Below are 26,604 nucleotides of genomic sequence, written 5' to 3'. Positions count from 1 at the left end.
ATGAGAGCACGTGAACACTTTAATTATGTCAAAAATTGCAATAAGGATTCAAGTGTGGCTCAACACTTCAATAGTGTACACCTAACTAATGTGGGAAAATTCTCAATTAAAGCTATAGATGTAGCACAGATGCCGATCAGACGAGGCAATAAATATAAGATACTAGATAAAAAAAAGAACTTTATTGGATCTTTAAATTAAAAACGAGAGTCCCACTAGGTTTGAACAAAGAATGGGACATAAGTTATTTTGTCTAGATCTATCTTATGGGATTGTCTATTAAGTTGGAATATTGAGATAACTCATATGTTAAAACATATTGAGAATTTTGTACATGTGTTTATATCCATTGCAAACACCGTCATAGGGTATGTATTTTCACACTAACTTTTATGAGGTAATATATTGGATTGGTATAACATAATTTTTTCAATTTTAAGGTATAGAGTTGCCATATAAAATGTGGGAATGGGACATTTAGTCGGAATTATGTGAGAGAAAATTATAAATATTGTTTAACTAATTGAATGTATATCTAGTGTGTATATAAACATAATAGGACACAGTCCTTAGAGGTTCTAACCTTTAAAATTTATAATAACTTATCATAATTATCACACCCGTAATTTAGCTAGCTTTTTCCTTCTTGAATTAAGATATCTAAGAGTTGAGTAATTGATTGCCTTATTACTTTAAACATAGCCTTCAGCATTATTGAAACAGATGACACTGTACATGTTGTGTATTACTTAATGTTTTTAAATAATTGTCTGTATACAGGGAGTGCAGAATTATTAGGCAAGTTGTATTTTTGATGATTCATTTTATTATTGAACAACAACCATGTTCTCAATGAACCCAAAAAACTCATTAATATCAAAGCCGAATCGTTTTGGAAGTAGTTTTTAGTTTGTTTTTAGTTATAGCTATTTTAGGGGGATATCTGTGTGTGCAGGTGACTATTACTGTGCATAATTATTAGGCAACTTAACAAAAAACAAATATATACCCATTTCAATTAATTATTTTTACCAGTGAAACCAATATAACATCTCAACATTCACAAATATACATTTCTGACATTCAAAAACAAAACAAAAACAAATCAGTGACCAATATAGCCACCTTTCTTTGCAAGGACACTCAAAAGCCTGCCAATCATGGATTCTGTCAGTGTTTTGATCTGTTCACCATCAACATTGCGTGCAGCAGCAACCACAGCCTCCCAGACACTGTTCAGAGAGGTGTACTGTTTTCCCTCCTTGTAAATCTCACATTTGATGATGGACCACAGGTTCTCAATGGGGTTCAGATCAGGTGAACAAGGAGGCCATGTCATTAGATTTTCTTCTTTTATACCCTTTCTTGCCAGCCACGCTGTGGAGTACTTGGACGCGTGTGATGGAGCATTGTCCTGCATGAAAATCATGTTTTTCTTGAAGGATGCAGACTTCTTCCTGTACCACTGCTTGAAGAAGGTGTCTTCCAGAAACTGGCAGTAGGACTGGGAGTTGAGCTTGACTCCATCCTCAACCCGAAAAGGCCCCACAAGCTCATCTTTGATGATACCAGCCCAAACCAGTACTCCACCTCCACCTTGCTGGCGTCTGAGTCGGACTGGAGCTCTCTGCCCTTTACCAATCCAGCCACGGGCCCATCCATCTGGCCCATCAAGACTCACTCTCATTTCATCAGTCCATAAAACCTTAGAAAAATCAGTCTTGAGATATTTCTTGGCCCAGTCTTGACGTTTCAGCTTGTGTGTCTTGTTCAGTGGTGGTCGTCTTTCAGCCTTTCTTACCTTGGCCATGTCTCTGAGTATTGCACACCTTGTGCTTTTGGGCACTCCAGTGATGTTGCAGCTCTGAAATATGGCTAAACTGGTGGCAAGTGGCATCTTGGCAGCTGCACGCTTGACTTTTCTCAGTTCATGGGCAGTTATTTTGCGCCTTGGTTTTTCCACACGCTTCTTGCGACCCTGTTGACTATTTTGAATGAAACGCTTGATTGTTCGATGATCACGCTTCAGAAGCTTTGCAATTTTAAGAGTGCTGCATCCCTCTGCAAGATATCTCACTATTTTTGACTTTTCTGAGCCTGTCAAGTCCTTCTTTTGACCCATTTTGCCAAAGGAAAGGAAGTTGCCTAATAATTATGCACACCTGATATAGGGTGTTGATGTCATTAGACCACACCCCTTCTCATTACAGAGATGCACATCACCTAATATGCTTAATTTGTAGTAGGCTTTCGAGCCTATACAGCTTGGAGTAAGACAACATGCATAAAGAGGATGATGTGGTCAAAATACTCATTTGCCTAATAATTCTGCACTCCCTGTATACTTATTATTTTGTCATGTATGGGCAAATTGTGAGGGCAAGGGTAGCCCTATTTAAAGATGGTTGTTTACACAATAGTTCAGTCTCTGATGAAGTGCCACTAGAGGGCGTGAAACGCATCAGACTATCTTACTTGTCCATGTCTGTCTAGGTTGTATCTACAGAATAAACCTAAATATTGTTTATTAGGATATGTTGTGCAGCCTCTTCTTCATACACGATACTTCTTTGCTTCCAGCAGACTCTCAATCACCTTCTTCTGTATCAGAGGACAGTTCGTGTAAAATGAAATCAAGTGGAAGGGTGGTGAAACTTCCCGCCCGATATCGGGATTAGCTTTAGTTAGAGCAGTGACTGGAAGTATGGGCAGAATAATCCCATGGTCACTGTGGACTAGGGTAGTCTACCCCGATGTTCAAGTCAGGATTGTATTTCATATTGTTTATATATATATATATTCTCTTTAACTTGTTCTTTGTTGTACACCTTGTTATTTGATGTATTCGAAAAAAAATGTATGCTTTATCCTTTGAAAAGGGGGAAGATGTGATGAGAGTGGGAGGTGACTTCACCGGATGGGGGTGTGGCCTGAGGCCGTTAGTGTCTATGTCGCAGTTAGAAAGTGAGATGTATTGTACCAGATGTATATATACTTCTATGCTCTGCAATAAAATAGTGTTGTACCTTTTATGCTGTGTCCTGCATCTCATTACAACTCCTATCTAAAAATGTCTTCCCCATTTTTTTCAACCTCTGTGGAAGTTTCCTCCTGTCCTGCATTATATTTCTAGTGAGTAACATTTGACTTTTAGGTATGGACCTAAAAACATTTTCTGAGTGAAAACGTTTACATTGTTACATTTGTCTATTAATTGGTTTAAGATAACAATCTGTTAAGTGTCTATCTTTCTGTTTATAGACCTTTGTATCCAAAAAAATAATATCACTTTTATAATAGTCTCTGAATTAACCATACCCACACATTAAACTAATTACTTCAACTTGCCCCTCTACACACCAAAAATATCATCTATGTATCATAGCCAAACCTAGTAATTGGTCTTGAAGATATCATTCACATAGATACATTTTTTTCTTCAGAAATGCTGATATAATAATTGGTGTGCGAGGGGGCTCTGTTGGAGACCATGGCTGACCCTCTTTTTTGCATATAAAATGTATCCTTCAAAAGAAAATAAATACATGACAGAGAATTATCCTTAAAAGATCATCCAACAAATCATATTGCTGTATATTATATTGGTCACTTCTCTTCAGCAAATCCTCTACAGGTTCCAAACCTGATTTATGAAGAATAAACGGAAATAAACTCACTGAATTTTTACATATTTAATGTTCTCTAAAAATAATTAGTATCCTTCAAGAAAGATTTCTGGATTTTTACTACTGGATTTAAAATAATTTAAAGAAATGTAGATATATCTGAGAATATCGATTCGGTACCTAGGATGTTTTTTCCACAAATAATTATATAATGAATTTGTAATGATACCTTTACCTATAGAAGGTCATAAATATAATCTGATAATTTATGTAATATTTCCAGTACATAATCTGTAGCCAAAGCAACCTTCTATCTGTATTACCTTGTAGTAAATTCAATGCGATTTAATCTTCATATGCCAAATATTCTTTAAATTTGCTGAAATATAATTTTGCACACACTATCGCCTAGATTACGAGTCTTGCGTTAGGGTTAAAAAGCAGCGTTGAGAGGTCCCAACGCTGCTTTTTAACGCCCGCTGGTATTATGAGTCTGGCAGGTACAGGTGTACCGCTCACTTTTTTTCTGCGACTCGAGCATACCGCAAATCCACTTACGTAAATTGCATATCCTATCTTTTTAATGGGATTTGCCTAACGCCGGTATTATGAGTCTTGGAAAAAGTGAGCGGTAGACCCTCTCCTATCAAGACTCCTACCGCATTTAAAAGTCAGTAGTTAAGCGTTTTATGGGCTAACGCTGTAATATAAGACTCTTAACTAAAGTGCTAAAAAGTACACTAACACCCATAAACTACCTATTAACCCCTAAACCGAGCCCCCCCCCCCACATCGCAAACACTTAAATACATTTTTTTAACCCCTAATCTGCCGACCGGACATCGCCGCCACTTCAATAAATATATTAACCCCTAAACCGCCGCACTCCCGCCTCCCAAACATTAGTTAAATTTTATTAACCCCTAATCTGCCATCCCTAACATCGCCGACACCTACCTACATTTATTAACCCCTAATCTGCTGCCCCCAACGTCGCCACAACTATATTAAATGTATTATCCCCTAAATCTAACCCTAACACCCCCCTAATTTAAATATAATTTAAAATAATCTAAATAAAATTACTACAATTAACTAAATTATTCCTATTTAAAACTAAATACTTACCAATAAAATAAACCCTAAGCTAGCTACAATATAACTAATAGTTACAATGTAGCTATCTTAGGGTTTATTTTTATTTTACAGGCAACTTTGTATTTATTTTAACTAGGTACAATAGTTATTAAATAGTTATTAGCTATTTAATAACCACCTAGCTAAAATAAGTACAAATTTACCTGTAAAATAAAACCTAACCTATGTTACAATTACACCTAACACTACACTATCATTAAATAAATTAACGAAATTAACTACAATTAATTACAATTAAATTAAATAAACTAAAGTATGAAAAAAAAAATCTAAATTACAGAAAATAATAAAATAATTACAATTTTATTAAACTAATTACACCTAATCTAATCCCCCTAATAAAATTAAAAAGGTGACAAAATCTTATTAGAGAAATAAAATCCCAACAAAATTAGCGATGTTCCGGATCTACATAGAATTAGGGACTCAATTTATTAACCAGCGGATGATGCTTCACAGGCCCATTGTTTCAGGCTCACCTGAAACGGAAGTTAAGAAGCAGCGGTCGTAATGATCCTGATCCGATTCGATCGGAATGATTGACACCCCCTGCTAGTGACCAATTAGCCGCCAGTGAGCAGCGGGCGACATTGCACAAGCATTTCACTAGCGTATGCTGTATGCATTTAGCGATGTCGAGCGGACATGATTCCCTACAGCGAATCATGTTCACTCGACATTTAATCAATAATTTGCATTAGAGGCTGTGCGGTGCTAACGAGCAGTTTTCCCTCACCGCTCACTTACCTACAGCGCTGGTATTACAAGTTTTTACAAACCCGTCGTTAAAAGACAAGAAGTGAGCGTTGAGCAAAATTTTGCTCATTACCGCAGTCCAATACCAACGCTGCTTAAGTCAGCGGTGAGCTGGTGTAAAGTGGTCGTGCACGATATCCCCATAGGAATCAACGGGAAGAGCCAGCTGGAAAAAAAAGTCTAAAACCTGCAAAAAAGCAGCGTAAAACTCCTTAACGCAGCCCCATTGATTCCTATGGGGAAATAAAATTTATGTTTACACCTAACACCCTAACATGAACCCCGAGTCTAAACACCCCTAATCTTACACTTATTAACCCCTAATCTGCCGCCCCCGACATCGCAGACACCTATATTATACTTATTAACCCCGAATCTGCTGCCCCCAACATCGCCGCCACCTACATTATATTTATTAACCCCTAATCTGCCGCCCCCAATGTTGCCGCCACCTACCTACACTTATTAACCCCTAATCTGCCACCCCCAACATCGCCGCCACTATAATAAACATATTAACCCCTAAACCGCCGCACTCCCGCCTTGCAAACATTAGTTAAATATTATTAACCCCTAATCTGCCATCCCTAACATCGCCGCCACCTACCTACATTTATTAACCTCTAATCTGCCGCCCCCAACATCGCCCTCACTATATTAAAGTCTAACCCTAAACCTAACACCCACTAACTTAAATATAATTTAAATAAATCTAAATAAATATTCCTATCATTAACTAAATAATTCCTATTTAAAATTAAATACTTACCTATAAAATAAACCCTAAGCTAGCTACAATTTAACTAATAGTTACATTGTATGTAGTTTAGGATTTATATTTATTTTACAGGCAAGTTTGTATTTATTTTAACTAGGTAGAATAGTTATTAAATAGTTATTAACTATTTAATAACTACCTAGCTAAAATAAATACAAATTTACCTGTAAAATAAAACCTAACCTAAGTTACACTAACACCTAACACTACACTATAATTAAATAAATTAACTAAACTAAATACAATTAGTAAAAAAAAAAAAACACTAAATTACAGAAATCTGACCATATGGAGGACCACATCTTCCCGGGTTGGATGAAGACTTCTGCCCGTCTGGAGGACCACTTTTGCCCGGCTTGAATGAAGACTTCTGACCGTCTGGAGGACCACTTCGCCCGGCTTGGATGAAGATGTCTCCCGGTAAGTCGATCTTCAGGGTGTTAGTGTTAGGTTTTTTTAAGGGTGTATTGGGAAGGTTTTATTTTTTAAATTAGGGTTTGGGTGGTAAAAGAGCTAACTGCCCTTTTAAGGGCAATGCCCATCCAAATGCCCTTTTCAGGGCAATGGGGAGCTTAGGTTTTTTTAGATAGTATTTTATTTGGGGGGTTGGTTGTGTGGGTGGTGGGTTTTACTGTTGGGGGGGTTATTTGTATTTTTTTTACAGGTAAAAGAGCTGATTACTTTGGGGCAATGCCCAGCAAAAGGCCCTTTTAAGGGCCATTGGTAGCTTAGTTTAGGCTAGGGTTTTTTTATTTTGGGGGGGCTTTTTTATTTTAATTGGGCTATTAGATTAGGTGTAATTAGTTTAAATTTCTGTAATTTGTTTATTATTTTCTGTGATTTAGTGTTTTTTTTGTACTAATTTAATTTAGCAAATTGTATGTAATTTATTCAATTGTATTTAATTTAGTTAATTTATTTAATTATAGTATAGTGTTAGGTGTTAGTGTAACTTAGGTTAGGTTTTATTTTACAGGTAAATTTGTATTTATTTTAGCTAGGTAGTTATTAAATAGTTAACTATCTACCTAGTTAAAATAAATACAAACTTGTCTGTAAAATAAAAATAAATCCTAAGCTAGCTACAATGTAACTATTAGTTATATTGTAGCTAGCTTAGGTTTTATTTTCCAGGTAAGTATTTAGTTTTAAATAGGAATAATTTAGTTAATGATAGGAATATTAATTTAGATTTATTTAAATTATATTTAATTAGTGGGTGTTAGGTTTAGGGTTAGACTTAGGTTTAGGGGTTAATAACTTTAATATAGTGTCCGCGACGTTGGGGGCGGCAGATTAGGGGTTAATAAATGTAATGTAGGTGGTGGCGGTGTCCGGAGCAGCAGATTAGGGGTTCAAATTTTTATTTTAGTATTTGCTATGCGGGAGGGCCTCGGTTTAGGGGTTAATAGGTAGTTTATGGGTGTTAGTATACTTTTTAGCACTTTAGTTATGAGTTTTATGCTACGGCATTGTACCATAAAACTCTTAACTACTGACTTTTAAATGCGTTAGGGATCTTGACAGGAGAGGGTGTACCGCTCACTTTTTGGCCTCCCAGAACAGACTCGTAATACCGGCGCTATGGAAGTCCCATAGAAAAAAGACTTTACGAAGTTTACGTAAGTCGTTTTGCGGTAAGGCCAAATAAGTGTGCGGTGCCCCTAAACCTTCAAGACTCGTAATACCAGTGGGCGTATAAAAGCAGTGTTAGGACCTCTTAACGCTGATTTTTTACCCTAACGCACAGCTCGTAATCTAGCCGACAAATAGGTGTTTACCAGCAATGTAATTCATTTTAAGAATTGAGTCTATGAGCCCGATTCTCTAAAGCTTTTTGGTCTAGCAAGATTCTATATCGTGCCTTCAGTAGCGGATTTACTTAATAGAGGGCCTTGGTGAATAAAATATATGCCGCCCCCCCATGGTAGTAAGTAATAGTAATAATTTACATGCTGCTCTGTATAATGATTTTGAGGATAGATCGATAGATAGATAGATAGATAGATAGATAGATAGATAGATAGATAGATAGATAGATAGATGGACAGACAGCTAGATAGATGGACAGACAGACACCCTGCACTAACAAAAGGCTCCCCTGCAATATTATTGTTCACATTCTGCACGTTTGGCTGCTAACAGCCCTCCAGCACTCAGCCCTGGTGCCACTGCACCAATGGTAAGTTAGCCCCTGCTTGCCTTGTCAGTACCACAAGGACATGCAGGTTTTATTTAAAGGCATTTTTTACTCTGTAGATTGTGTATCTCATCCCTAATATTGTTTATAGGAAGGAGGGAGACTTACATTATAATGCTCAGTAAAATAAGCTGATGATTTCTCTCCATGCCAGCGAGTGTTTGAGAATTGTGTTTGAATGTAGGAAATCCTTTTACATTAGTTTGTTTGTATTATATCTTTTTTCAGGACTCCTTTACACTGGGCCGCAGCAGCAGGAAAATCTGATTGTGTTCAGACACTCCTGAAACTAGGTGTTGATCTTAATCCTAGAGACATCAATGAAAATACACCTCTAACATATGCTATGTACTGTGGACATACGTTGTGCATCAAACTGTTATCGCAGGAAAACAGGTAAATGACAAAAGGGTGTGTAAAAAGGGACTGCCTTACAAATAATATAGTAATTTAAATTATGGTGGAGATAAAACTGTGAGATTAAAATCCTCCATTTCATAAAAGTAAGAATCACAAAGAATATTGTGCAGCCAATTAGCCCACCCAGGCAAGTATCCCCACTTGCCCTCCCACAGAAGTGTTCTGTATATAATGTTACCAATGCACCAGTGAACTCTGGGTACGATATGCAAATGAGATGTACTATATCTTACAGTTTATAATTCCATACTCCATATAACCACAGAATCCCCTTATGTGGTATACCTTTAACTATAACCCCTCCTATTTGGTCTCCACCCTATATAAGGACTACCTGTAACACTCATTTACTGCCTGATTATTGAAGTCTTAGCTACTCTGGTGTAGCTTTCCTTATCTCAGGTCTCCTATTGCTTGTATCCTGTGCAAGGTGGTTTACTTTGTTTACTCTAGCTGCGTCTTGAATCTCTTATGCTCAAATCGTTACTTTGTCATTACCGACTTTGGATCATTCAACGGCCGGATCTACTTTTTCACCGCTACCCGGAAGTAAGCCGCATTCACACACGCTGCCTCTCCAAACACGGATCTTCCAATGCGGTAACAGAAATATCACGGTCCTCAAGGTGGTAACGTATACGAACAATGCTAAAGCCTTTAAACTTCTTACCTGCTTGTTTTTGTTACCATACTGAATTATTGGGCATCTCCTATTACCTGCAACATCCAATATGAACAAACATTGTATATCTGTGGAATGTCTGAACTTGTAAATATTTTAGGCTGTGTGTGATTGCGTGAAGTAAGAAGAATCATTTGTTTCTACCAATTCAGATTCTGAGCTTGTCAGTATTTCTTTTTCATCTGTGGCCTCCGGTTATATATATATATCTTGAACATAAGATATATATTATATTAAATATTCCTTATATTTATTAACACTTAAGTCAGTAGTTAATATACAAATTCATCATATATTAAATGTCTCATATTGTTTAATCAGGCTACATAGAAGTTGTTTTCTGATTACTACAAAAAAGAGCAACAAGCTCTAATTTTAGAGCTAACCTTTATAACCAATGAGCAAATACTTGTTTACTTAAATACGAAGCTCAGAATACCACATAATAATCAGGCCTAAAAAACCGAATTTTGAATTAATTAAACATTATGGATCCTAATGAAATAAAAAAGGAGTTTAATAATGTTTACCTTAAACTTGATTATTTAGCAAGAGCTGTGACAGAAGTGCAGACTGAAAATGCTGCACTGAAAACTATAGTTAAAGATTTTGTTACACAAAAGCCTCATGACCCACCTGAACCTCATATTAATTATCCACAACCTTTTTCAGGGAAACGTTCTGAGTTCAGGGAATTTAAGAATGCCTGTAATTTATTATTTTCTCTTAGACCTAAGACTTATCATACTGAGCGGATTAAAGTTTGTACCACAATATCTTTCCTACAAGGTGAACCCAGGACTTGGGCTAATAGGTTTTTTGAAAACAATAACAATATCCTGGATTCATTACAAGATTTTTTTTCTGCTTTAACTAGTCTATATCAAGACTCAAATTCTCAAATAAATGCTGAAATGAGATTGAGGTCTTTAAAACAAGGTAAGAGAAATGTGGAGGATTATACCACTGAGTTTCAGATGTGGGCAGAGGACTCTCAGTGGAATGAAATCAGTTTGAAAAATCAATATCGTTTAGGTTTATCTGAAACACTCAAAGATGAACTTTCACGTCTTGAGATCCCAGATACCCTTGATGGTCTTATTAAATTAAGTACATCTTTAGATCGTCGTTTGAGAGAAAGGAGGGCAGAAAAGGCCTCTAATGATACCTCATATAGAAGACCTTACCAAGTCACAACAAGTCATGACAAAGATCATGGCAGTGCTACCCCTATGGAGATTGGTGTACTTAGAGGACCTCTGCCACCAGAGGAAAAAATTAGAAGGAGGTTGGAAAATCTCTGTTTATATTGTGCTCAAAAAGAACATGTAGTATCTACTTGTCCTTTGTTGAAAAAACAAAAGAATGGTAAGAAAAAAACCAGTGACTTTATTTACAGCATAGCTAATGATACACACATGACTTTGTCTATTTCTTTACAGTGGGACCAGAAAAATATCCAAACCAAGGCATTAATTGATTCAGGAGCATCCGGAAATTACATTGATTCCACTTATGTAAATAAAAATCGAATACCTACTATTTGTAAACAAAATCCTGTATCTATTAAGCTGATAGATGGTTCATTAATAGAACAAGGACCTATTACACATCATACTATTCCCCTGCTTGTAACATCATTGCAGGGACACACTGAATATTTATCTTTTGATCTCATAACCATTCATCAGCATACTCTCATCCTAGGCTATCCTTGGTTGAAGAAACACAACCCTCACATAAATTGGGTTTCAAATAAGGTAACATTAGATTCTGCTTTTTGTTCCCAAACTTGTTATCCACATCAAACCATAGCGTCACTTGATATTGGTTTACCCTCGTGTTATCAGGATTTGGCAGATGTATTTAATTTAAAAGAGGCAGAAAACCTTCCACCTCATAGGGAGTTTGACTGTCCTATCGATATAATACCTGGTTCCAAAATCCCTCATGGTAAGATCTATCCCCTCTCTCAAGAGGAACTCCAGTATATAAGAAACTACTTAGACGAAAATTTACGTAAGGGATTTATTTCACACTCCACATCCCCTGCAGCTGCAGGTATGTTTCTAGTAAGAAACAAGGATGGTACCATAAGACCTATTATTGATTATAGAGCTTTAAATAACATCACAATAAAAAACAGATACCCGTTACCTTTAATACCTGAACTTTTGGAACGTCTAACTGGTGCAACTATTTACACCAAATTAGATTTAAAGGGAGCTTATAATTTGATTAGAATTAAAGAAGGTCACGAATGGAAAACGGCATTCAGGACCAGATATGGCCTTTTCCAATATAATGTAATGCCTTTTGGTCTGAGTAATGCTCCGGCAACTTTTCAGTTTTTTATAAATGAGATCTTTCGTGACCTGATAGACGTTTGTGTCATAATATACCTTGACGACATATTAATTTATTCTAGAACACCTCAAGAGCATGAAAAACATGTACGCTGGGTATTAACTCGTTTAAAAGAACACAAACTATATGCTAAACTGGAAAAATGTTCCTTTCATGTCACAGAAATAAAATTCTTGGGTTACATCATCAGTCCCAACAAAATTCAAATGGATCCGGAGAAGGTATCAGCAATTCTAAATTGGCCTACTCCTACTTCCACAAAATCTGTACAACGATTCATTGGTTTTGCGAATTTTTATAGGAAGTTTATAAAAAATTTCTCTTCAATCGTTAAACCATTAACAACACTCACTAGTGAAAAACAAAGATTTAAGTGGACCGAATCCGCTAGTCTTGCCTTTAATAAATTGAAAGAAAATTTTACTACAGCTCCCATTCTAGTTATGCCAGATTTTGATTCAGAATTTATCCTTGAAGTAGATGCATCCGACTCAGGTATCGGTGCAGTTTTATCACAACAAGATAAGAACAAGACTGAGATTCATCCTATTGCTTTCTATTCAAAAATGTTAACTAGTGCTGAGAAAAACTATAGCATAGGAGATAAAGAACTTCTAGCTATAAAACGTGCTCTAGATCATTGGAGACATTTATTAGAAGGTTCTAAGCTACCTTTTAAGATTTATACTGACCATAAAAATCTTGAATTTCTAAAAACAAGTAAGACCTTGTCTGCAAGACAAGCAAGATGGTCTATATTTTTTGATCGTTTCGATTTTCTCTTAACCTACAGACCAGGACATTTAAATACCAAAGCCGATGCCCTCTCTAGATTACATGAACAAGACACTCATAATCAAATTTACCAAATCATTCCAAAAGAAAAAATTATAGGTTTATTAACACCTTTAGAAGAGGAGATCTTAAAAGAATTAAAACATGAACCACCACATGGAATAGACTGTCAAAAAGATTCCAAGACTGGTCTTTTCTATCATAATTCTAAACTATATATCCCCAAACAAATTAGATCTTCTATTCTTAAACAAACCCATGACGGGACACTAGCAGGCCATCCAGGTATTTCTAAAACTATAGACCTAACCAGGAGAAATTATTGGTGGCCACTCATGGATACCTATATTACAAACTATGTAAAACATTGTGATACCTGTGCCAGAAACAAGTTAACACACAAAAGACCATCAGGTCTTTTATCTCCTCTGCCTATTCCTGACAAACCCTGGAGTACCATATCAATGGACTTTATTGTCGAGTTACCTGAATCCCACCATTACAATACTATTTTAGTTGTCATTGATCATTTAACAAGACTGGCTCATTACATTCCCCTAAAAGGTCTCCCTACAGCTTTCACTACAGCTCACGTTTTCCTAGACAACATAGTTCACTTACATGGACTGCCCAAAGTTATAATAACTGATCGTGGTACACAGTTTACCTCTAATTTTTGGAGATCCCTATGTAAGTTAATCAAAATTGATTCTAGATACTCGACTGCTTTTCACCCTCAGACAAATGGCCTTACAGAACGACTCAACCAAACCCTTGAGCAATATCTTCGTTGTTATATATCTCATCTGCAGGATGACTGGTCATCCTATTTACCTTTGGCTGAATTCTGTTATAACAATACTACTTCTACATCTACTAAACTATCCCCATTCTTCGTTACTTATGGATATCATCCTACTACTATTTCATTGTCCTCTCAACAAGTGAACTCTCCCTCAGCATTGGATTTCGCAACTACCCTACAAGAAAGACTTAACATCCTGAAAAAACATCTTTCGGAAGCTAAAGATTATCAAAAAAGGTTATATGATACCCATCACACTGCTAGCCCGGCTTATCAGATTGGAGATTTGGTACTACTCTCGACAAAGAATCTCAAACTGTCAGTTCCTAGCAAAAAGTTGGCAAATCAATATTTGGGTCCTTTTAAGATTTCTAAAATAATCAACCTCAATGCTGTGAGATTAGAGCTTCCCCAGGATTTTAAGATTCACCCCTCTTTTCATGTCTCTCTGTTAAAGCCATATCTTCCTTCACCTCAGTCTCTCTCCTTGTCTCGACCACCTCCAATACTCGTTGATGATCGAGAGGAGTATGAAGTTGAAGCTGTATTGGATTCTAGGATCCGTAGGAAGAGGTTAGAGTATCTTGTGAAATGGAAAGGTTATGGTTCGGAGGATAACTCTTGGCAGCTTCATTCTGATCTTCGCACTCCCCGTCTTCTACGAAATTTTCATCGCCGCTATCCTGAGAAACCTAGTTTGGAAACCCCTGGGGTGCTTCCTTGAAGGGGGGGAGATGTGGTATACCTTTAACTATAACCCCTCCTATTTGGTCTCCACCCTATATAAGGACTACCTGTAACACTCATTTACTGCCTGATTATTGAAGTCTTAGCTACTCTGGTGTAGCTTTCCTTATCTCAGGTCTCCTATTGCTTGTATCCTGTGCAAGGTGGTTTACTTTGTTTACTCTAGCTGCGTCTTGAATCTCTTATGCTCAAATCGTTACTTTGTCATTACCGACTTTGGATCATTCAACGGCCGGATCTACTTTTTCACCGCTACCCGGAAGTAAGCCGCATTCACACACGCTGCCTCTCCAAACACGGATCTTCCAATGCGGTAACAGAAATATCACGGTCCTCAAGGTGGTAACGTATACGAACAATGCTAAAGCCTTTAAACTTCTTACCTGCTTGTTTTTGTTACCATACTGAATTATTGGGCATCTCCTATTACCTGCAACATCCAATATGAACAAACATTGTATATCTGTGGAATGTCTGAACTTGTAAATATTTTAGGCTGTGTGTGATTGCGTGAAGTAAGAAGAATCATTTGTTTCTACCAATTCAGATTCTGAGCTTGTCAGTATTTCTTTTTCATCTGTGGCCTCCGGTTATATATATATATCTTGAACATAAGATATATATTATATTAAATATTCCTTATATTTATTAACACTTAAGTCAGTAGTTAATATACAAATTCATCATATATTAAATGTCTCATATTGTTTAATCAGGCTACATAGAAGTTGTTTTCTGATTACTACAAAAAAGAGCAACAAGCTCTAATTTTAGAGCTAACCTTTATAACCAATGAGCAAATACTTGTTTACTTAAATACGAAGCTCAGAATACCACACCTTATGAGGTAAAGGCAGCAAAGTCAAAACCTATTTTCGGCAGCTGTTTCAAGCTCATTAGCTCTCGTTAGCAGAAGCTTTTATTTGCTGCTAAGTGAAGCTTATTTCCAGGGGGGGGGAAGCAATATTTATTGAAATTTATGGTGGAGATAAGACTTTGAGATTCAAAGCCTCGATTTCATAAAAGTAAGAACCACAAAGATCATTGTTTATCGAATTGCCTAAATGTGCTAATTAGCTATATAAAAATCTTTGTGTTTCTTACTTTTATAAATCTCAGTTGTATCCATACCATAACACAAATGAATATTGTTTTTCCTTGGAATTAAGCTTCACTTGCATGAACAATATATACAGGCCACTTCTGAGGGAAGTCAAGCAAGGATACTTACCTAAATGTGCTAACTGGCTATAGAATAATCGTTGTAGTTCTATATGTCAAGTTATCTGCAACACGAGATGGTGTTGCTATAGCAATATATAGTGTGGGTGGTATGTTTGCTTTTGGCTGTACAGCTCACTTGTCAAGAATTGAAAAAAATAGTTTAAGCAAGGTCGCCAGGGAAAATAACAAAAACAAGAAACTATATTATGGCTCACAACCTGGTTCTTAGTTAAGCAAGTATGCAGCTGAGTAAACAGTTGAAGCTGTTCTGTTAAAGTGTAGGGGATAATCATGCTAAACAAAAATTGAGTACAACATCCACACAACTTCCCTTCCTTCCCTCCTTACTTTGATGCCCATTTGCAGCTGTAGAATGTGCCACAAGGAACTATTGAAAGGCAGTGTACTACAGGAAAAAACAGACATTTTATTTTTTTCTACGGCCTTAAAAATCAGACTATCCTCTCCAATACTGATGTCAACCTTAGAAGAACTTTGTGCATTTATTCTCATGAATTACAATAGGTCCATATTATTGTAACTAAACACATGACAATACTGAGACTGTATGCTCAAAATAAAGCAATTTGTAATCTTTTGAGTAAGTATTATGGGTGAGATTACATATGCAGCTTTGCCCGCAAAAGTTGGTGATGCCGGTGTTTAGTCCGGTTTTGCTATCACATATACGGCGCCGCATTTAAATGCAGCGAGTATATTTCACCCGTTGCCCGCTAATTTTACTCCCATAAGCTAACAACCACCACGTCACAAGTTGGTATCACATATTCAGCGCAAGGACTTACGTGGTGAAAATGGAGAAATATTACTCCATTTTCCCCTCGCCACACATAGGCAGGTGCAGCAAGCCTTACACTGAAAATGTGAGCACCTTAATGCCCATAACTCCCTGAAAATATAAACTAACACCTAATGCATGCGCAATATCTACCTGTCAACCGCAATCCCCCACCGCAATAACTAATAAAGTATATTAACCCCTAATCCGCCAAAACCCCACATCGCAATATGCCTAATTAAACTATTAACCCCTAATCCGCTATTCACCCACATCGCAAACTACCTAATAAAGTATATTAACCCCTAATCTGCCGAACCCCCACATCGCTATATGCCTAATTAAACTATTAACCCCTAATCTGCCATTCACCCACATCGCAAACTAACTAATAAAGTATATTAACCCCTAAGCCGCCAACACCCCACAACGCAATTAACCTAATTAAGCTATTAACTCCTAAATCGCCAACCCCCAACAACACAAATAACTAATTAAATTACTAAGCCCTCTAACCTAACATCCCCTAAATTAACCCCAATTACCTCAAATTAAAAATTCCTAAATTACAATTAAAATAAAAAACCTAACATTATTTTAAAAATAAAGTTTAAATTAATCGAAAATGACAAAAAATAAAAAAAAGTCTAACATTACAGAAAACAATAAACCAAATTATCAAAAATAAAAAAAATTAAACCTAATCCCTATGAAAATAAAAAAGCCCCCCAAAATAAAAACCTTGCCAAATCTAAACTAAACTACCGTTAGCCCTTAAGAGGGCCTTTTGTAGGGCATTTCCCTAAGTTAAACAGCTCTTTTACATTTTAAATAACTAAGTTCCCCCTAACAGCAAACACCCCCACCCACCAAACCCCCCAAAATAAAAAACTAACACTAAAAAACCTGCTACCCACAGCATTTGTATGTGCATTGCCCTTAAAAGGGCATTCAGCTCTTTTACCGTCCAATACATTTTATTTTATTGTGAGACATTTCTATGATCATGCTTCTTCTTAGTTAAACTTAAGAATCATGTAATCAATCTATGACAAAGGTATCCAGTCCCCGGCCTCACAACAAGTCAGAATTTGAGGATATTATACATTTATATTTCATTTAAATTGTATTTTATCTATAAAGCAATTTTCCTCTAAAGGGTATTTGTCTTGTTCTAACAATTTAGATTTAAAAAAGGCAAAAAATATAATTGTTTTTCTTTTTACTGATTTACTATATTTCCAGTAGGCCTGATCCATTCCAGCCATTTGTATCACCAGATACTAAAGCAATGAGAAAAGAGGGGCGACTCACTGTTCTAAATCAGATATTTTCTTGCAAGAAGAAAAAGATAGATGAACAAATGCATCAAAAAGACAAACTCAGGTATAACAGAGAAGAGACCTCAGAGGTTGATGACATTATCACAACTTTTGATTGTATTCTGGACACAAATTGCAAAGATCTAACAGATGAAAGAGTGACCTCAGTGAACTGCAAGAAAAGAAATTTGGAGTCACAAAAGTACTTGCTACCAGAAAATAAGCAGAACTGCAAAGGTCTTCCACCAATAAGAACACAAAGTCTCCCACCAATAACTCTTGGACATACGTTCTTAACAGCATCACAAAGCATCACATCAAACATCACACCAAATAACTCTTTTCATTTTGCACATAGATCTCAGAAAAGTAAAAGTGAGCATGATCTATTTGATCATCCAGTTAGTTGTCAGGCTTTGAAAAACAATCCTTGGAATATAGCTGCAAACCAAATATTGTCTCATAAAGCATGGACTTCTCCTCCTCCAGACAAGGTCATCAACCATGTTCTACCTAAAAAAACTAACCATAAAGAACTTCTATGTCCTCTAAATGCCCCTCACATGGAAAATACATATTCAGGTAAGATAAACTGATTTCCATAAAATACAGAATTAACCTATGCAGATAAACAATAACAGCGTTTAATGTCTATTTATTCTTTGTGCATGCATTCTTTTTTTGTGTATTACAGAAACAATCTATATTTCATTGCAAATGTCTGATTAAATAAATAGCTTCTGATTGTATGCAAATAATAGGTAATTAATCACATTTTCTAAAATTCTTCTATGTATAGAAATTATTCTATACAGGTTCCTAACTAATTAATTATTGCTAGGTATCATCAGTTAATTAAATTAGTAATTCCAATACTGGTATTCTGTGACATTAGGTCAACGTCTTTGTTCTTCACAGACCTTCAGGTGTTATACTGATTCTTCTGATCACATGTGTGGGACTCGATCAACAGTAAACTCCTTGTTTAAAACAGTACTCCTTATATGCACAGTACCACAACCCTTAACAAAATCATCTTGTAATCCAAAGTAGAATACTGTCATTGCAAAAATGTATTCCTCATAAGTAACTCAAACTAATCATCAAAGGTTTTGATCACACTCTATCATCCAGTCTTATTCTGCATGTTTTTGGCCACCTATAATCAATTTTGTTTAATTTGAGCCAAACACAATCAGCCATTTTACAACCCCCCCAAAGACTCTTATCACAATCCAATGTCTCAATACCTCAATGCTTTTTAACTGCTTTTTGACACCATTTTTCACTTATTGAATTCAAAAGCTAAGGACACTTGATAAAATGCAAAACTGTCCTTTTGACATATTTGGCAATATCAATTTATGGTCTAGAATCCTTAAACCCCTCTTCATCTCTCTTGTGTATTTTATCCCTAGTGGGCAGTCCTGAAATTTACATATGTAAGAAGAAAAAAAAAATATATATATATATATATATATATATATACACAACATATAATGTGATATCTCATACAGCAAACCAGATCTGTAGGGAAAGCAAGGAAGCCTACAACTGTTTAGCAATTATGTTATTAAAATAAAATAAAAAAATCATACTTGCATTGTCGTGATATTAAATTACTGCACTTTGTGTTTTTAAACCTGTTGGGGCCTATCTATCAAGCTGTCAACCTAAAATACGCCGGAATTCCACATCGACATTTTTGCGAGATTGATCCGACTGTCAGGGTATAAGAATATCATAAAATAATATACACATGTATACTTAGAAATAATAATATGTCTGTGTACACCAAATAATTCATTTTGTTTATGGGAACCAAAAGGGAAAATGTATGTAAACCAACCCCCTCTTTCACTCATCAAATAAATTACTTGCAGAACAAAGAAATGTTTTCAAAGTAATCTTAGAGGAGACATTTGGTCTATTTAAACAGTCATTTCAAAGAAAATTATAAATATTTAAACTGTTGAGATAGGATAGGACCATTGAGTCATTTCAAAGAAGGACAAATTGTCTCAAAAGATAATATTAGCTATATGCTCAGAATCTGACATCAGATAGGAGACACTTTTTCCTGATTAACATAGCTTTTGAAGCTCACAGCCCTGTAGGGGGTAACAACCAAATTAGCAAACAAGGACCGATGGCCAAACACATCCTGGAATGTATGGAGACAACATTCTGGGCCTAAAATAAGATAAACAAGTGCAATTCTGACTACATAGTGATTAGCATAGACTTGTTAATTAGTCCCTGCCTGTGTATTGAGGCAGTAAAAGTTTGACCAGCTAAAAACACGTTATAAATTATACTCTTAAACCCGCTGTTAAAAGACAGCATAGAAATTAATACATGTATATATATATATATGTATGTACATATATTCAGACAAAATATTTAATATATATACCTTAGACTGTATTACATGTCTATAATGCAATTCAGATTGAAATGAATTAGATGAATAACTGCATTAGTAGATATAAAATGTTTAAGTTATTCCAAAATTAATACAATCTCTCTGTTTTCCAGAAATCTAATGAAAATTTAAATAACTATATAACAATGTATAATCTGTTGGATTTTTGTATAATTTTAAACACTGCATAGAAATGAATGTGTGTATGTATATATATATATATATATATATATATATATATATATATATATATATATATATATATATATATATATATATATATATATATAAAGGGAGTGCAGAATTATTAGGCAAATGAGTATTTTGACCACATCATCCTCTTTATGCATGTTGTCTTACTCCAAGCTGTATAGGCTCGAAAGCCTACTACCAATTAAGCATATTAGGTGATGTGCATCTCTGTAATGAGAAGGGGTGTGGTCTAATGACATCAACACCCTATATCAGGTGTGCATAATTATTAGGCAACTTCCTTTCCTTTGGCAAAATGGGTCAAAAGAAGGACTTGACAGGCTCAGAAATGTCAAAAATAGTGAGATATCTTGCAGAGGAATGCAGCACTCTTAAAATTGCAAAGCTTCTGAAGCGTGATCATCGAACAATCAAGCGTTTCATTCAAAATAGTCAACAGGGTCGCAAGAAGCGTGTGGAAAAACCAAGGCGCAAAATAACTGCCCATGAACTGAGAAAAGTCAAGCGTGCAGCTGCCAAGATGCCACTTGCCACCAGTTTGGCCATATTTCAGAGCTGTAACATCACTGGAGTGCCCAAAAGCACAAGGTGTGCAATACTCAGAGACATGGCCAAGGTAAGAAAGGCTGAAAGACGACCACGACTGAACAAGACACACAAGCTGAAACATCAAGATTGGGCCAAGAAATATCTCAAGACTGATTTTTCTAAGGTTTTATGGACTGATGAAATGAGAGTGAGTCTTGATGGGCCAGATGGATGGGCCCGTGGCTGGATTGGTAAAGGGCAGAGAGCTTCAGTCCGACTCAGACGCCAGCAAGGTGGAGGTGGAGTACTGGTTTGGGCTGGTATCATCAAAGATGAGCTTGTGGGGCCTTTTCGGGTTGAGGATGGAGTCAATCTTAACTCCCAGTCCTACTGCCAGTTTCTGGAAGACACCTTCTTCAAGCAGTGGTACAGGAAGAAGTCTGCATCCTTCAAGAAAAACATGATTTTCATGCAGGACAATGCTCCATCACACGCGTCCAAGTACTCCACAGCGTGGCTGGCAAGAAAGGGTATAAAAGAAGAAAATCTAATGACATGGCCTCCTTGTTCACCTGATCTGAACCCCATTGAGAACCTGTGGTCCATCATCAAATGTGAGATTTACAAGGAGGGAAAACAGTACACCTCTCTGAACAGTGTCTGGGAGGCTGTGGTTGCTGCTGCACGCAATGTTGATGGTGAACAGATCAAAACACTGACAGAATCCATGGATGGCAGGCTTTTAAGTGTCCTTGCAAAGAAAGGTGGCTATATTGGTCACTGATTTGTTTTTGTTTTGTTTTTGAATGTCAGAAATGTATATTTGTGAATGTTGAGATGTTATATTGGTTTCACTGGTAAAAATAAATAATTGAAATGGGTATATATTTGTTTTTTGTTAAGTTGCCTAATAATTATGCACAGTAATAGTCACCTGCACACACGGATATCCCCCTAAAATAGCTATAACTAAAAACAAACTAAAAACTACTTCCAAAACTATTCAGCTTTGATATTAATGAGTTTTTTGGGTTCATTGAGAACATGGTTGTTGTTCAATAATAAAATTAATCCTCAAAAATACAACTTGCCTAATAATTCTGCACTCCCTGTATATATATATATATATATATATATATATATATATATATATATATATATATATATATATATATATATATATATATATATATATATATGGAAGCATAGAATGTTTTAAGATTTAAAATGAGCATTCTAACAATTATCTCTTTCATTCCAGGCATCTGAGAAGTACATATCTAATTGATATTTTAAATGATATCCTGTGTATTTTATCCTCTCAAAGAGATATATACAGATATGAAATATTAATCTGTATGGAATAATAACCTCAGTATCTCTATATTTTTCAGACATATAATAACAAGATGTCCTATGAATATGGACCATAGACAAGATTCATGCATTCAGGATTTATTAGAAATATGAAATATAAAACATGCTGTATTTGTATGAATATATATATCAGGATTTTAAATGCTATTAATTTTGGAATAGTTAGCAGTATAAATTATTTTGATGTAATATTATATTAAAAAGAATTTGATGTTTCATATTAAAGTAATCAAGAAATTGACATGATACTACCCTGTCTGTAATTTAGGTTGTAAGTGATTGATGCAAAAAGTTATGGTCTGATAAATGATCACTTTATAAAAATGTATTAAATTGTTAAAAATGTTAGAAATGGTTAAATGAGTCTGTTTGTTTGTCTGCTGCCCCCCGGTGGCCGGGGTCCGGTATTAAAGCCAAGAAAACTTGACTGTTAAAAGTTACTTCCCAGATGAACCAATCCATGTTCAGTTTCAAAGAACCAATCCGAGACAAGCTTCCGTTTGGCGTTTCCAATCTCACCAATGATGGTACTGATCAAAAAAGGTGAGGGGTGAGATCAGATGATTTAACCCCAAGCATAGAGAGAGAAAGGAGGCTGCTGGCTAACTATTGCTAACTTTGGCTGGTAAACTGTTCTGCTGGAACCCTGGACGAATAACTGCTGCAGTTATTATAAGCAAACAGCTACTTTTATTCTCCATATGCAACAATACTCCAATTTTTGGTATTCTGAGGTGAGATTGAACCTGTTGAGAAATATTGGATATCGATTTGTTTTATCTGGGTAAAGTATACAAAGGTTATTGGTAAGATCATAGTCAAATTGTAAGTAATAGATTTAAGAGAGCAGTTTGTATTTTAGCTTATATTCATAGCCTGTATATTTTAAACTAATCCTACATTTTAAGTTGTTTATCTTTGCAAAAAAAAAAAAAAATATATATATATATATATATATATATATATATATATATATCTTAGAATTAGTTTTAAAGGTAATTAAGAATGTATTTCCACTTAGACATAGGAGTTGGTTGTTTGCACAGATAATATATACAATTTCTGATGTTTTAACAAGAGTGTATATTGTCCTATTGTTTAACTTAGCACTGTTGATTGTACCAGTAGTAGCTAATATCTTAGTCTCATTGTAATACTTTAAATGCAATTCTGATTCGGGAGGCTTGAATAAGGCAACTTTTATGAGATTTGTATAGCATATTTTAATAGTTTTAGTGTATAGTACTGATTCATATTCTTGTTCCTACAAATATATTTCAATGTGTCTATAGATATTAACTAGTAAAAAGAATTCAGGAATTTATAATAATTTTATTGTCTTAGTATATGCATATTTGATTGTAGGTTTATTTCAAAGAATAATTATTAAATATATTGTGTTATAACCCGGCCATATATTGACACGACCTAGTTATCAAAGCCTCAAGACCGTAACATATGATCCGCCGGTCTCAATCTGACGCAGATTAATGCTTACGTCATTACAGATGTTCCAAATACACATTTGGCTCTATCTGACACTTTTTCCAAATTATCAAACTTTTAACAGGTACGCTCGCGGCTATTCGGACGCATCGTACCTGGTTTTCAATCCGCCACCCTGGAGGCCGCGGATGCCATAGAAATCAATGGGAGTTTGAAAGCAGAGAAAGCTTATGTTCGATGCTGCAAGACAAAGAAATATAACCCATTGATTTCTATGGTAGAAAACAAGTAACGTTTACACCTAACATAAACCCTGAGTCTAAACACCCCTAATCTGCCGCCCCGACATCACTGCAACCTAAATAAAATGTATTAACCCCTATCCCACTGCTCCCCGACACCGCAGCCACTAAATAAATGTATTAACCCCTAAACCTCTGGCCTCCCACATCACTACCACTAACTAAACCTATTAATCCCTAAACCATCAGCCCCCCACATCCCCATAAACTAAATTAAGCTATTAACCACTAAACCTAACAAGCCGCTAACTTTAAATTAAAATTACAACATCCCTATTTGTAGGATAATAGTTAGGGCAGGTTAATTAATAGTTTAAAATAGTTTACTTTATTATAACTTTATTTAGGTTGCGGCGGTGTTGGGGAGTGGCAAGATAGGGGTTAATAACTTTATTTAGGTAGCAGCAGTGTCGGGGAGCGGCGGGATAGGGGTTAAACATTTTAGTATAGTGGCGGCGTTTAGTGACAGGGTATAAATAAAGTTGGGAAAAAGCCGAATAGACGCAAGATCGATGACTGCTAGTTAATAACAGCCCAATGCTCATTGCCCCGTACTTGATGCACATCTTTTTGCTGGCTTTTTTCATAAATAAGGAGAGCATATTGAGATACGCGGTCAAAATGTTAGGCGAGCGTATTGATGCTGGCGAATGCAACATAGTTGACAGCTTTATACATATCCCCCGATATATTAATCATGGGATTCCTTTTTGTTAGTTGGAGTTTAGTATCTCTTACACAGGGTATTTTTATTAAAAAGTCCAAAAATCATATTTTTAAAAAATATATATATTTTTCCCCCCATATGTAGAATCTCATGTTGTGCTAGAAATATTACAAAGCTGTTAATTTTTTTTTATTTTATTTTTTAAATACAAAAGAAAAATGTTGTTATACAGCAAAAACAAACCGTATTCTGTAAGGTGAGAATGTGAATTTTTGGCAAGATTGTAATCTATATTCTTTCAATGGAGTAAACCTTGTAACTTAGCACTTTCATAATTTAGATATGTCTTCCACAAAGAATAATATGAGAACGAGGCAAATTCGATATTAGAAGTAAATTGGAATCTTTTTAAAAATTGTATATTCTCTATCTCAATCATAAAAGAAAAATGTTTGGTTTCATGTACCTAAAAGACCGCGTTGTTCTATAGGTAATGCCTTCTTGCTGTATTTTAGGAAGTTTTGTTTTTGTGAATCCTCCTTTGCACCTGATATCCTGGAAAGTTTTAATTGAATTTATATATTAAATTAGATGGGTTGGCTGAATGTGAGATTTGTGTCCTAAATATTCATAAGCCTCTCTCTGCTCCAAATAAATCCAGACTTGCCCCTGAGCTAGACTTGACTGATTAACCCCTTCTGCTCCATCAAGTGGGTGTTAAACCTATGCAACTCATCCCTCACTGCCAAACCTGGACATAAGAGAGCAGATGCAGTACTCAGTGGAGGCTCCGCCATATGTGCACACCCGCACGTAAACCCCCAGTCAAAAGAAGAAGAAAAGAAAACAAAATTCTGAAGAAAATATAATTTTTCCAATAGCCCCCATATTGGAAAAATTATATTTAAGTTATACCCCTAAAAAAGTTAAAGCAAAATAGTTTTTCCATTAATTTTGTATTGAACCGTGCATGCGGTAGAGCCTACATGCCTGTGTCATTGCTTTTAATGCAGACACTTTGGATGCCACTCCCACCCTCCAACCCATCCCTATACTGGCTTAATCGCACAGTTCAGCCTGTGCGAGTGAGCAGTGAGGTGGTGTGCTAAGCCAGTCCGGATACCACGTGACGTGATGACACTTCACTAGGCTCATCCTCAATGGCACAATATCTCATTGTGGAGATAGTCGTGAGCTGAGATGAGCTCATTTTGGGCAGTCACAGTGTGATGGAGCGCAGAGGCCGGCGACCTGCTTGGGGCCTTGAGCAGCACAGAGTGGGACTGAGCAGGTGAGGGAGCAGAGCGGCCGCCCTGTTTTGAGCACAATCAGGAAGACAAAAGCAGCTTTTGCTCAGCAGGCATAGCAGGGCTGTTTTTAGGGGCGAACAATTACCCGGGGCGCTACTGCCGCACCACTAGAAGAACCATTCGTTCTAAAGAAAAGCCCATCTATTTATTTTTTGTGTTATTATTATTTTGAGTGCACAGTTTAGTTTTCAGTGTACACTGCCTGCTGACAGCCCAATAGTTGTATTTTCTTTTAATTTTTTTTTAAAAAATTTGCGCTAGATTGCCTGAGGGGGAGGGAGTTTAAAAAATGTTTGTGCGCTCTGCTAGTACTACACAGTAAGTACTACTCAACTAACCAATATGACAGGTGCAGTTCTGAAGAAGGCAGACATGGGACAAAATTATCACTCTGTCTGTGCTGGAAATAATGGACATTAGAAAAGTACAGTAAAAACGGATAACTCCCCAAACTGCTAGCAGGGTTACTAGCAACTGCAAGTGGGCTCATTAACTGGGAAATTAAAATGTAATGCACACTATTTTTTTACAGCAGCACGCTCTCATACTGCTCTTTTTTCTGCGCATACTTGCAATATCGAAATAGAATAGAAGAGGTGTAAGGTAAGAGCATGCTGCTGTTTTAAAGATATTATATATGTAAGTAAGATATGTATA

The 26,604-nt window shown here is 36.0% G+C and overlaps 1 protein-coding gene across 1 annotated transcript in view; it reads left to right on the top strand.

Annotated features, from left to right (window-relative positions):
* Positions 1–26,604, top strand: part of ANKRD55 (ankyrin repeat domain 55) — a 204,424-nt gene that overhangs the window by 154,199 nt on the left and 23,621 nt on the right. Inside the window, 2 exon segments of the mRNA XM_053699692.1 lie at positions 8,747–8,914; positions 17,603–18,261. Of these exon segments, the coding sequence (XP_053555667.1) occupies positions 8,747–8,914; positions 17,603–18,261 (827 nt within the window).

This window comes from Bombina bombina, chromosome 2, assembly GCF_027579735.1.
Source record: "Bombina bombina isolate aBomBom1 chromosome 2, aBomBom1.pri, whole genome shotgun sequence".
In the NCBI taxonomy this organism is placed as follows: domain Eukaryota; kingdom Metazoa; phylum Chordata; class Amphibia; order Anura; family Bombinatoridae; genus Bombina; species Bombina bombina.
The sequence above is the reverse complement of the archived record's forward strand: the minus strand, read 5'-3'. Positions and strand labels throughout refer to the sequence as shown.